This window comes from Metopolophium dirhodum, chromosome 9 (assembly GCF_019925205.1).
Source record: "Metopolophium dirhodum isolate CAU chromosome 9, ASM1992520v1, whole genome shotgun sequence".
Classification (NCBI taxonomy): Eukaryota; Metazoa; Arthropoda; class Insecta; order Hemiptera; family Aphididae; genus Metopolophium; species Metopolophium dirhodum.
This window is the reverse complement of record NC_083568.1, coordinates 27,114,492-27,126,888: the sequence shown is the minus strand read 5'-3', so window position 1 is coordinate 27,126,888 and position 12,397 is coordinate 27,114,492. Positions and strand designations below refer to the sequence as shown.

The following is a 12,397-nucleotide window of genomic DNA, read 5'->3' as shown; positions in this document are numbered from 1 at the left end:
GTCGATAAAAAAAAAAACTAAACCGGCATAATCACGATTCTTGGATCGAGTTCAGAATAATCGCATTGTCTGTGTATAAAATCGTGTACGATTAAAATTGTCGTCGAAATCCATTTAAATGCATTAAACATTATAGTCCGTGTCCTAAATGATAATATTATAATATACTATTGTTATCGTGTGTACATGACATGATCGTCCGTTGGGCGTTAAATGGAACCATCATCCAATAGCCACCAATTTATAACCAATAGCTCACAATCACCATATTTTGTCGTACTGCACACGACTTTATAGTAGGTATAAGGTATAACCTAGTCCGCAAGATGAATATAAGCCCGTTTAGTTAACAGGACGGTTATAATATGTAAAGTTAGCACCCCTCTCCCTCCCGCCATTTTGTCCAATACACATTGGACAACTCGGAGTATTAGAGTTCAGTCCGTCGATTCGAAACAATAGCCGAAATTAAGTGGGTGGGGAAGTGGCCAATTTCACCCCCCCCCCCACCCCCCTACTCACACTTAACCCACACAAACTTTTCATTTCCTGCAACTTCTAGCAAACTCAAAAAATCAACTTCAAATTATTAACAAATTACACTTTATAATACCAAACTTATCATTTTTTTTTTCTATAATTCGGACAAAATGGAGATCCTAACATCACGTGGTAGTTAAACTGTATAACTAATTTAGGTATATTATGTTAGGTATTGTGTTATATATTATGTTACCTATAGTCTTATAGGCAGTAAATATCAATATACCATGACATCACGATTGTTTCATCTGAATATTACAAATCACGTATAGGTACGATGGAAATCGTTTCGTCTTCGATTTACACGATGAAGTCTACAAAATAGAGTTATGAGATGTGATATGAGTAGGTGAAATGTATCTTTTATGTATATAATAATATCATCGTCGGGCGATAATGTCTAGTTACATTTATGATACTAAATTGACAATATATAATATATATTATATAGGTCACGACTTTAATACTTTATTCCATACATTGCAGGTACAAACGCGTTTGAAAAACCTCTCAGATAATATTATATAATCCATATAATTATGTACCTGATTCACATTTGGATATTTGCATTTTGAACTTCATAAAAATAAAAAAAAGACTGTATAATTAATTAGGTGCAATGAAATAAAAATAGCTGATAAATTATAATATATCAAAGTTATCAATAGTATGTTTTGGTATGTTCTGGGTCCCCCGCAAATCCGGCGAATCCGGCTACCCCGCCCAGCCTATAGTTATATGCTATCGTGACCGTGCTCGGCCGTGCCCCCTCCCCTCTCATTCATCACATGCCATGCAGGCCCTTCCCCCTCCCATCTATACCTATCACATACATTGCAAGTCAATGCCACGCGGTGCCATTCCCCTCCATGCCATGTCATGCCTTTCTCCAACACGTAACGTGCTATCGCAAACGTGCCTGGCCTTACCCCCCCCCCCCCCCCACCCCCCCCCCCATTAATGTCTACCCCCTAAAAATGGTATATCACAAAAATATAATATACATTAAATAATTCAAATAATTTAATTTAATATTATACTAGTATTTAAAACAATATATTAATAATATGTATACCATATAAATAAGTAATTATTAACGATACCTCATAATCTTTAATCGATGTGAAATATGAAAGTCTATCTGTATAACTTATATTTAATAAATATTAACACCATGACGAATTTTTAACAAAAAAATGTTATGCCTCCAGAGAGAATCGAACTCCCCACCCCTAGTTTACAAGACCAGTGCTCTAGCCTCTAACCACTGAACTATGAAGACCATATATCTATAACTGAGTAAATTGTTATCTCCATTACTCGCACCTTAAGAATTATACTTCAAACTACTATACTGATATATCATACTTCGATTATCTTCCTCCGATAGTAATATTTAACTAAGTGTAAAATTCTATTTAATTATCAGACATATATATTATTACGCTTTAATATATTGCATACAAACACCAACGAGTATATATGATATTACTAAATTTGAAAGTGTTTCACTTTTAATTAACCTTTAATATCTGTAGGAAAATTAACAACCACTGATAATTTTATAAACGATCAAATCTAATTTAAATGATATTTCGATCGTCTTTCGATGTAATGATTAATGATTATACATAAAGTGTATGATATTATAATATCAATGTAAATAATACAATTTTTTTAAATGTTTATTGTTATATAGTAGTATTATTCTTTTTTAAATTATATATATTACATACAGTAGTAAAATCTTAAATTGATATACATTATAAATATGAAAATAATAAATACCTATACGTTCTATTCCGCTTTAGGCTTTTCTATGTATGAAATCAGTATATAATATAACATATGCTTAACCCTTAGAGATTATTATATATTCAAAAACATCCGAAAATCATTGAAAAGCTAACTCTCTAAGTTTTATACTATGTTATAATATGTTGTAGGGTAAAACAAATTATTTTAAAACATGTATCATATGTATAATATTCATATTAAATTTATAACACCGTACAATAATTATTGTATGGAGCTACTCACTATTATAATATTTTCAATTAGAAGTCATAGAAAATACTAAATATTACACTTTAAACTTAGGAAGAATATTCATACTAAAGTAATAATATACAATGTTATTTTTTTATTTGATAAAATAATTTTAACTTAATAATATTAGACCTCTATTACTGATATATCGTATAAATACTGAGAAGGAATATTTCAAATAAAATATATTTTACTATATACACGAGACATAATATATACATTTAATTAAAACAATTTAATCGATATACATTACATATCATAGATCATGTAGAAACTAACTAGACATGAAAATATCGTAATATATATACATATATATTTTTTTTAACAATGTTAAAGTTATTAAACATACATACAATGTGGTGATTATTAAGACAATGTCGATTAATATAAATTATTTATATATATAAATTTAAACTCTATACTAAATAATGTTAAATACTTATGAATTAATTAACAATAGATTATATTTTGAAGCAATTATTTATTATAAACTTATATGTCGAATAGTTCTTTAATGGGTATATTTCTAAACATTTTATATATTCGAATGGATACCGTGGGTGGGTGAACGAGCATTTATTACATAAATAACCTCACCGCTTATTCGAATATACAAGTTCATCGGCTAGCGTGACAGCCAGTTGAACATCAAGTAATCTCCGAGTATCGCGAATAAAATGATAATCTACTAATATCAAAGAGGTAGGGTCCACCTTTGAATTAATTTCTTTATTAATTTCTTGACGATAGATATTAATCCACCTCTTATCAGGAGCGGTATGAGTACGTGTATGCATTTTTTCATACACACGTCGATTCGTCGACATATTGAATTAATAACACCGACCGATAATTGTAAATACCTATTCACTATTATAATATTTTCAATTAGAAGTTATAGAAAATACTAAATATTACACTTCAAACTTAGGAAGAATATTCATACTTGATAAAATAATATTTTTATATTTACATATCTACATATTTACATTTTTTATACACATTATTTTACATTTTAAATCTAACCTAAACTTAATAATGTATTATTTTACATTTTCTCTATAATATTATACATTATTTTAAAATACATATTATATTATTTTACATTTTTATATTTATACACATTATTTTACAATACATATTATATTATTTTACATTTTTATATTTATACACATTATTTTACAATACATATTATATTATTTTTTTTTTTTTTTTTATAGGGATTGAAACATGTCACGACGAATGTATCGTACGATAATAACGATACTGAAACTGAGCCTTCCTATAATTATATATGGAAGGCAGTAAACACCTTGATCGGGACAAGTACACCGCCGATAATTACTTATGTAAATAATAATAATCAATCAGATATAAACCACCATAATGCAAACAAAACGAAGAATAATACAAACATAACAAAGAATAATAATACGAACATAACGAATATTAATAATTATTATAATTGTAACCATTCGAAAAATAAGAGGTGAAATTTTCACCTCTTATTTTTCGGATGGTTATTATTTTACATTTTAAATGTAAAATAAAATATAAAAATGTAAAATAATATAATATGTATTGTAAAATAATGTGTATAAATATAAAAATGTAAAATAATATAATATGTATTGTAAAATCACCTCTTATTTTTCGAATGGTTACAATTATAATAATTATTAATATTCGTTATGTTCGTATTATTATTCTTCGTTATGTTCGTATTATTCTTCGTTATGTTCGTATTATGGTGGTTTATATCTGATTGATTATTATTATTTACATAAGTAATTATCGGCGGTGTACTTGTCCCGATCAAGGTGTTTACTGCCTTCCATATATAATTATAGGAAGGCTCAGTTTCAGTATCGTTATTATCGTACGATACATTCGTCGTGACATGTTTCAATCCCTATATAAAAAAAAAAAAAACATTGAATATTAGATTTTCTCGTATTTTACTAATTTAAAAACGGAGAGGTTCAACCGGGGAGCCAATTTATTTTACTATAAATACAGAGGGAGAAAAGAAAACAGTTTTTGCTATGTGTGGAAGTTTAAGTAGTTTAAATAAAGGGTTTTAAGTTTTTGCGTCTTTGCTTATATTTGGTGTCACCTTGTACGTTTGAGTCGGATCTGAAATCGATTAATTTATGATCGTTGAGGACAAAGGTACTATATTTCGCATTTCTATCTACCTTTGATAACAAAACTAAAACCAGTTAATTCAAGGTATTTTTGTTACTTAATCAAAGGTAGATGTATATGGATTGAAAAATACATATACGACCATAATTAAAACACCCTTAAATGTTTGTGCAACTGTTACGGGAGTAGGTAGTATTAGTCGGTTCTATCCCTGTTTTTAAAATTACAGGGAGATTGAAAAGCGTTTATCCACAACTTTTCCCCCTGCGATGGCATTGTCGTCCCCGGGAAAATTTTTACTAAAAATTAGCAAGAAAAATATTACAGTTGGGTTATTAATAAATAACCAGATTTCAATTATTTCGCTATTGGAATGTAAACTTTCAAAGAAAATTATTACATGAAGTTTAGAAAAATGGTTCACACTTATGTCTGAATCTAATTACAATTCAATTATTAATAATTTGCACACCAAATGTAGACGTGTAAAAATAACTGATAACTTTTCATATTCAATCAATGTTAAACATAGTTTAATTACCTTGAATATAAACGAAAATAAATTACATTAGTTTGACAAACATTGACTTCGCCCATCTCAAGCAAATACAAAATTTGATCTAGTCGACTATGACACTGGCTGTAGTATTAACATACTTACTTACCTTAAATTCAAATATAACAAACTCTACACCCAATGCCTTAGCCCACTAGGCCATGAGCCCACAAGTTATTTAATTGATATTTGCGCATATAAGTTGAAATAACGAAGAATAAAAAACTATGATAAAAAACGAAAACTGAGTAAAATATCTTTTTTAGTAAAAATTTTCCCGGGGACGAGAATGCCATCGCAAGGGGAAAAGTTGTTGATAAACGTTTTTAAATCTCCCTGTAACTGTTAAAAACGAGGATAGAAAGCACCCACAAGTCTGATCACTCTAGAGAGAAAGTCGTGGACAAACGTTTTTAAATCTCCCTGTAATTTTAAAAACGGGGAATAGAACCGAATAATACTACCTACTTACGGGCCTAGAAGTTTGTCTTACAGACGTACGAAATACATTTTCAGTTGTGACTTACCTTTATCGGTTTCCTGAACTCAATAATGAGAGTCATGGTTAACAAATAAAATATTATGATAACAAAAACAACATTCAAAATCTTTGCGTACATATTTGAGTTTTGTTTACAGGTTTTGATGTTATCTTCTTCAATCTATAACATAAGAATAGTTATTAATTATTATTGTTTTCACTCGAAAAATTCTATGAAACTTACTTGTATGACACACGATGACGATTGGTTAATGTCCATGGATTACAAACTCATACAACAATTAGGTAATTGATTTGAATTGATATTTACTTATATAATAATAATTCAGGTTGCCATGTTCCTAATATTTGTTGTTAGCCAGTTAAATAAGGTTGTTTGAGCAATAATATTATTAACATATTTTTTAATGAGTGTATATTATTTTATATATATTTTTTTTTTCAATCAACATTTTCGAAGGACTTATAAGGTAAGGGTAATGAATAGGACTTGATACACAACGTTATTATTTGAATATATATACATATATATTTTATTTACAATTTAAAGCTTTAAACAAATTTTTATCTTCATGTTAATAGAAGTTAATAGAAATCGTAGCAATGTGATTTAAATTTCATACTAACATTTATATATATTATATAGCCCAGAGTTATTCGAAAGTACCTAAACAACTGATACGTGATAATGCTAATTTAATAGTATTGTTCAAACAAGATGAAACTAATTTAAAACATGTATACAATGAACACTGTTCCAGTGATATGTCATATATTCAATTCAAACAATTTTGCACTATGTGTTGGAATCGTGATAGGTATGCATTTGTAGTTATTTGTAAAGATAGTGAACGTGATAGCGGGCGTTATCGATTTGGGTTCGATACCTATGTGATTATATAAACTAGTGTTTATAGTAAAAAGTATCATTTAAAACGCAGTCATGAAGGATGGTAGTAATATATTGGAGGAGTTGGTCAAGGCTAAGGAAAGTATAAAACGTAAATATTCTACGTTAAAAACTGGTGAAGCTAATGTTCAACAGATAATGGCGCAGACATTCAAACCTATTATAGATCCTTTAACTAAAATATCGAATACACGTGATTTATACACTAATCAGACTGAGAAAGAAGATAAATCTGTTGGGTTGGATTCTGAAATCATTAATATCAATGAGGAAAATTATCAGCGAGGAATTGAAAATTGGTTTCACTCACCGCATATAGATAGAACATATGGTCCGAAAAAACTCGCCAACGGTGATATTATTACCTTGGGCGATAAAGAAGTAAAATTCACTCAAAACATAATACTTATCGATGAGCATAGTTATCCAACAACCTCGGGTATTATTCAACTATTGTTTTTGAAAAAGCCTACTATTTATACGGATAACGATTTAAAGGTTTACAAATCGATATTAGTTCAAACATCAGCACATTTAACCGCATCCGGCTTAAAAATTAGAAATACCACTTGTAAAAAATATAAAAATATTATAAGTAAATTATTCCCCTCCAGTGGTGGCGGCGGTGGTGGTGCTGGTGGTGAACTGCTTATGAAAGTACAGAAAACAACTTAGTGTATTGGGATAACCCGAACGAGTTGGTCGATAGACTTCGATTACTTCTAGCGTCGAAATCAGCTGGTAATACGGGTGTTTCCAATGAGATAATATCTATTTTTGATGAATTACGAGAGGCTGGGTTAATTAAACGAATTCCAAATGTCTAAACGGGAAATTGCTATTGAACTCCACAAACCGGCGCGGAGAAATTTCACGAGGCGTAGAGTTAACATATATGGAAAAAATGATTTATGGCAAGCTGACTTGGTTGAAATGATACCATATTCGGGGGAAAACAAAGGCTACAAGTACATTTTATGTGTAATTGATTGTTTTACTAAATTTGCATGGGCTCTACCGTTGAGAACGAAAACGGGTAAAGAAGTTACTAGTGTTATGTCTAAAATATTACACAATCGCTCGCCAAAACTTCTACAATTGGATAATGGGAAAGAATTTTATAACAAAACGTTCGACGGGTTGATGGATAAATATGGTATACACAAATATTCTACATACAGTATTATGAAAGCGTGTATTGTGGAACGCTTCAATCGTACACTGAAAGAGAAAATGTTCAGAGAGTTTACTGCCCAAGGCTCTCACAAATGGATTTCTATTCTACCAAGGTTGCTTCGGGAATATAATAATTCAAAACACAGAACTATTGGAATGACACCAGTACAGGCGGATGCCGACCCGCTTACGGTGAAAATAAAACAACGTGAAATTAACAATGTAAATATCAAATTCAGAGTTGGTGATAACGTTCGTATCAGTACACAAAAAGGCGTGTTCACAAAAGGTTATCTGCCGAACTGGTCTACAGAGATATTCGAGATTATCAAAATAAATAAAACATTACCTGCTACTTACCAACTGCGAGATTATATGGGTAAACCTATTGCGGGTTGTTTTTACTCCGAAGAAATGCACAAGACCGATTTCCCAAACGAATATTTAATCGAGAAAATTATACGTAAAAAACAGAATCAAATGTACGTCAAGTGGTTAGGATTTGATAATACGCATAATAGTTGGATAAATACACGTGATGTTAAAAAATAGTGTCAGTCGAATTTTAACAATGAACGTGTTTGGTAGTTCTCAGGCTAGTGAGAGCAAAAGAATTATATCGGATATTCAAACAAGTAACAAAACAATACTAAACGATGTGAAACTCCAACAGAAAGACATTTATACTTTGAAAAGTAATATTGATAACCTACATGTAAAGATACAATTGCTGGAAAATAATATACAAACAAGCAATAAGTCTTTATTAAATTGCGAAAATCGTATGGCAGAGCTATTTAATAACTATGCTAGGACTAGTACAGCAATCGGTATCCAGGGGCAAGACGTAAACCTATTAAAATCTGAAATAAATCGTATAACTGGAATATTCGATGAAAATTCATTACCAAATCATGGAACATACATTTCAGAATTAAATTCACGTTTGGAAATCATCGAGGGCAAAAATGTTAAGAAAACTTAATATACCGGTTAGTTGGATATAATGTCAGTCGAAGTGTATACTTCAACGCGCCCGGTAGTCTTTTGTCAGATATATAAATTTAATAAATATGTCGTCGGCTATCGTAGACATTCAGTGCGTTCTCGGGGTTGACAATACATATATGATAAAAGAAATGTCTGCGGTAGACACGGAAACGTGGGCGTGCCAACACTGGATTTTCAAGAATTCAAGATCTAAACAGGACAACAAGAGTCGTAGAACGAATAAATGGCTCGAACGTAATTATCATCGGCTAAGTCTGGAATATGGTGATGTCGAGTACGAGGAACTCGGTCGGATATTGAATTCACTGAAATTCGACTGCATTTACGTGAAGGGCGAGCAGAAAAAACAACTTCTTATGGAACATATTCCACACGTCGCACTCGTTAACATCGAAGACTCAGGGTGTCCTCGATTGGATCAAATATGTGGTGGCGGAGATGTGACTCTACCCTGCTGTATATTTCATATGGAATTCAACTCCAAACAATGCACATTCTACAAGGTTTTCGCCATACGTAAATGGTTTGTAAATTATTCCTGAAACCCCTATAATACAACCCATTGCACGGACGCTCACGGAACGGCATGGACACGGCACGGACACTCGCGGCACGGTCGCTCACGGAACGGCACGGCCGCCGGCCGTCAACTCAACAATAGGATTCAATTTAAGACATACATTTTACTACTGTATACAATGTATAAATATAATTTAAATAAACATAATACAATATTATATAACAATAGATTTTTTTTTTTTTTTAATTACTTACATAAATATAATTTAAATAAACATAATACAATATTATATAACAATAGATTTTTTTAATTATTTACATCAGTATACAAAATATTATGATATCACATGCGTAGTGTGTAATGACCGTAGGCGCGCATTCGTATCCGATCGTCGTCGACAACGCGTTTATCGTCAAAACGATTAAGGGTCATTTTCATGGTCTTAATCGTTTTGACGCGGTGCTCGAACGATCGGATCGATACGTTTTCCCTATACGGTGTGTACGGTGTGTACGGAGGAAGTGGTGTTGGAGTGAATTTCACGTCTGCAATGGTGGTGGCGATAGCGGCGGCGGCATTCCCGTGGATCGTGCCGATGACCGATCGGGCCATCAGACGAGCACGTCGTTTCAGCTCCTCACCCTTTAGCGTCACGTCATCGTCAAAGTCGTCCTCCGTGTAGTCGTCGTCGTCGTCACCCACCTCCTCGCTCTCAGAACCATCCACCGCGTCGTCGACCTCGAACAGACAGCGCTTGTGGTCCTCGAACATCATATGATTTTGGACCACATGCCCTCGAATCCCCTTGGCCACGAGTTTTTCCTCCCCTTCGATTTTGTACGCGTAAGATTTGGCCCGGAGTGCAATGAACTCATGCATAGTACGGCCCGCCGTTTCGTCTTTGAACAGTCCGGGGATCTTCTTACGCGTACCGACGTAGCAGGGGTGTGTGGTGGGGAGATTCGAGGTGTCCATCCGTTCGAGGAGCGCGGGGTAGTCCACCAGGTCCTTTTAGAAATCGTCGGTGTTCACCCGATACACCAGGGAATCTATAAAGCCATCACATACGTTATATATATGAGTGTAAATAATATTTATTATATCATACCTGTATCCATATACATCAGTCTAATGGAATCGTTGTAGTGCCGCCGCATCACATTGTAATGGTAATCATACATTAGCTCCTTGCTTATTTCCAAGACGGCGAACCCTACGTAAATAGGCTTGGAGAAACGTATGTCACTCATTTGCAAGGATATGGCGGCCAGATTCTCGGTGTACGTGGTTACGTGTTTGAAGGTGGGTTTATTTATAAGTTTTCGCATGCGTCGGGGGCAGGACACCAATTCCATGGAAATACGGTTCCGAACGCATTCCATGGTCTTCCCTGAAATAATATTATAGTATACAATGATAGTGTGTGTGTGTGTGTAATAATTACAGACTAATATTATATCGTCGAGATATTTACCAAACACAGCGTTGTTCAACAATTTAAAGAAATCACGTTCAAATTCATTACTCGCCTTCTTTCTCATCTCGGTATTTAAATCAATATATTTGGCAAGCCACGCCGACTGTCGGAATTCCAACACTCTGTGAACCTAAAATTTATCGAGGTTAATTTCACGTAATTTATTTTTTAAGTGTTATATATTACTTTTTCCACTATCAGTCCATTAGCGATGGCCTGCTTTAAATTCCTATAGTGTACAATATATCGGTCTTTCCGCTCCAACGTAGCCATCAACTTGTTCACTTTTGAGCCCGGGGGTACAGCGTTCCGCGGTAGAAAGGGGAGATCGTTGTGCGCATCGTGTAGGTTGTCGGGATAAGCGATATCAACCTCGTAGATACGCCCAACGTCGGATTTGTCGGTCATACCGTCCAACAGCTCTAGAGAGCGATTCAAATCCCCCTTGTACCACTTGAACCCACCGTAGGGCATGTACTCTCCCATGGCGTAACCGTACAAGTTGTTACCTGCAAGAATAGATTTAAAGTTAGTAATATAATTAATAATTGTATAAGCGTTGTGTATATTTACAATCCTGGTAGACGAGCCACGACGATGGGTTGTTGGCCCGACAGTACCGCTCACTGGCCTGCACCAACCCCCCTCTGATACCCTGTTCCGTGAAGAGTACCATGTTTTAATCAGTTAACAACTCCAGCGAGACGCCCGTATACCTCAACATCGCGTCGAACGTAAACCCCGGCGCCGTATAGTAATAAACGGGGTCGAAGTTGTACGTTGACATGCAGAGGTCGCGGAAGTTCTCCATGACGTTGGCCAGAAGGAGAACGTCCACCTTCAGGTACAGGTCACTGTAGTCACCGAGGGTCGGGCACTTGAAATGACGCCACACCTCCGTCGCGTGCACATAGTCCTCGTCGGTCACATGCTTCTCGAGCAGCACACTATAGAACTCATGTGTCGGTGGTAGGGCGGTCTCCTCGAGCCTCGACCATTTGTCGGTGTACTCGTACGGAAACACGCCCTTTCGCGTGACGAGCGGCATGTCGGTGGGCTGAAACACCTTGGCGGTTTCACGGAACTTCTCAAAGTCACCGGGCTTCGTGATGAGGTTCCCGGCCAAGTCAGCCAGGCTCGAGGCCATGAACCGGCACGAGTCTAGGAACCTCACACTGAAGTCAGGCAAGACGTGCTTCGAGAACGAGATGTAGTTCTCCTCACTGTTGGGGATTACCGTTATCGACTCCTTATCGTAACCGAGTTCGGTCACGATAAAGTGTGCGTCATATTTCGATAGGTTGTGTAGGAAGCACGGCACAAACTTGGGTGTGACAAGCTTGAGGTTACACGGGGCGCAAAGTGTATGTCTCAGCCGTCCCGACAAATGACAGTGGTCGGCGACTTTACACCTGGCCTCGGTGAACGCTAGTAGTATCATTTGGGGAGTTCAGACCGCTGATCCCCGCATCCCCGCATCCTCCGCATCCCCGCATCCCCGCATC

General features: G+C 34.6%; 2 protein-coding genes across 2 annotated transcripts; both read right to left on the bottom strand.

Annotated features, from left to right (window-relative positions):
• Positions 1-9,749: 9,749 nt before the first annotated feature.
• On the bottom strand, positions 9,750-11,283 carry LOC132952851 (uncharacterized). Its single transcript, XM_061025311.1, has 4 exons — positions 11,079-11,283; positions 10,890-11,022; positions 10,524-10,805; positions 9,750-10,464 (listed from the first exon to the last, which is right to left on the bottom strand). Exons 1-4 carry the CDS (start codon positions 11,163-11,165, stop codon positions 10,427-10,429), a joined length of 540 nt encoding a protein of 179 aa, XP_060881294.1. The 5' UTR covers positions 11,166-11,283; the 3' UTR covers positions 9,750-10,426.
• Positions 11,283-12,333, bottom strand: LOC132953049 (uncharacterized). The gene is made up of 2 exons (XM_061025597.1): positions 11,466-12,333; positions 11,283-11,401 (listed from the first exon to the last, which is right to left on the bottom strand). The coding sequence occupies exon 1, from the start codon at positions 12,331-12,333 to the stop codon at positions 11,572-11,574; it is 762 nt and encodes a 253-aa protein (XP_060881580.1). The 3' UTR covers positions 11,283-11,401; positions 11,466-11,571.
• Positions 12,334-12,397: the final 64 nt, after the last annotated feature.

Excerpts from the sequence above, each read along its gene's own strand:
- LOC132952851 (XM_061025311.1), bottom strand. The coding sequence starts at position 11,165 with ATGGCTACGTTGGAGCGGAAAGACCGATATATTGTACACTATAGGAAT. Across the intron at positions 11,023-11,078 it reads ATGGACTGATAGTGGAAAAA|GTTCACAGAGTGTTGGAATT; the intron begins GTAATATATAAC and ends GATAAATTTTAG. Across the intron at positions 10,806-10,889 it reads GTTGAACAACGCTGTGTTTG|GGAAGACCATGGAATGCGTT; the intron begins GTAAATATCTCG and ends ATATTATTTCAG.
- LOC132953049 (XM_061025597.1), bottom strand. The coding sequence starts at position 12,333 with ATGATACTACTAGCGTTCACCGAGGCCAGGTGTAAAGTCGCCGACCAC.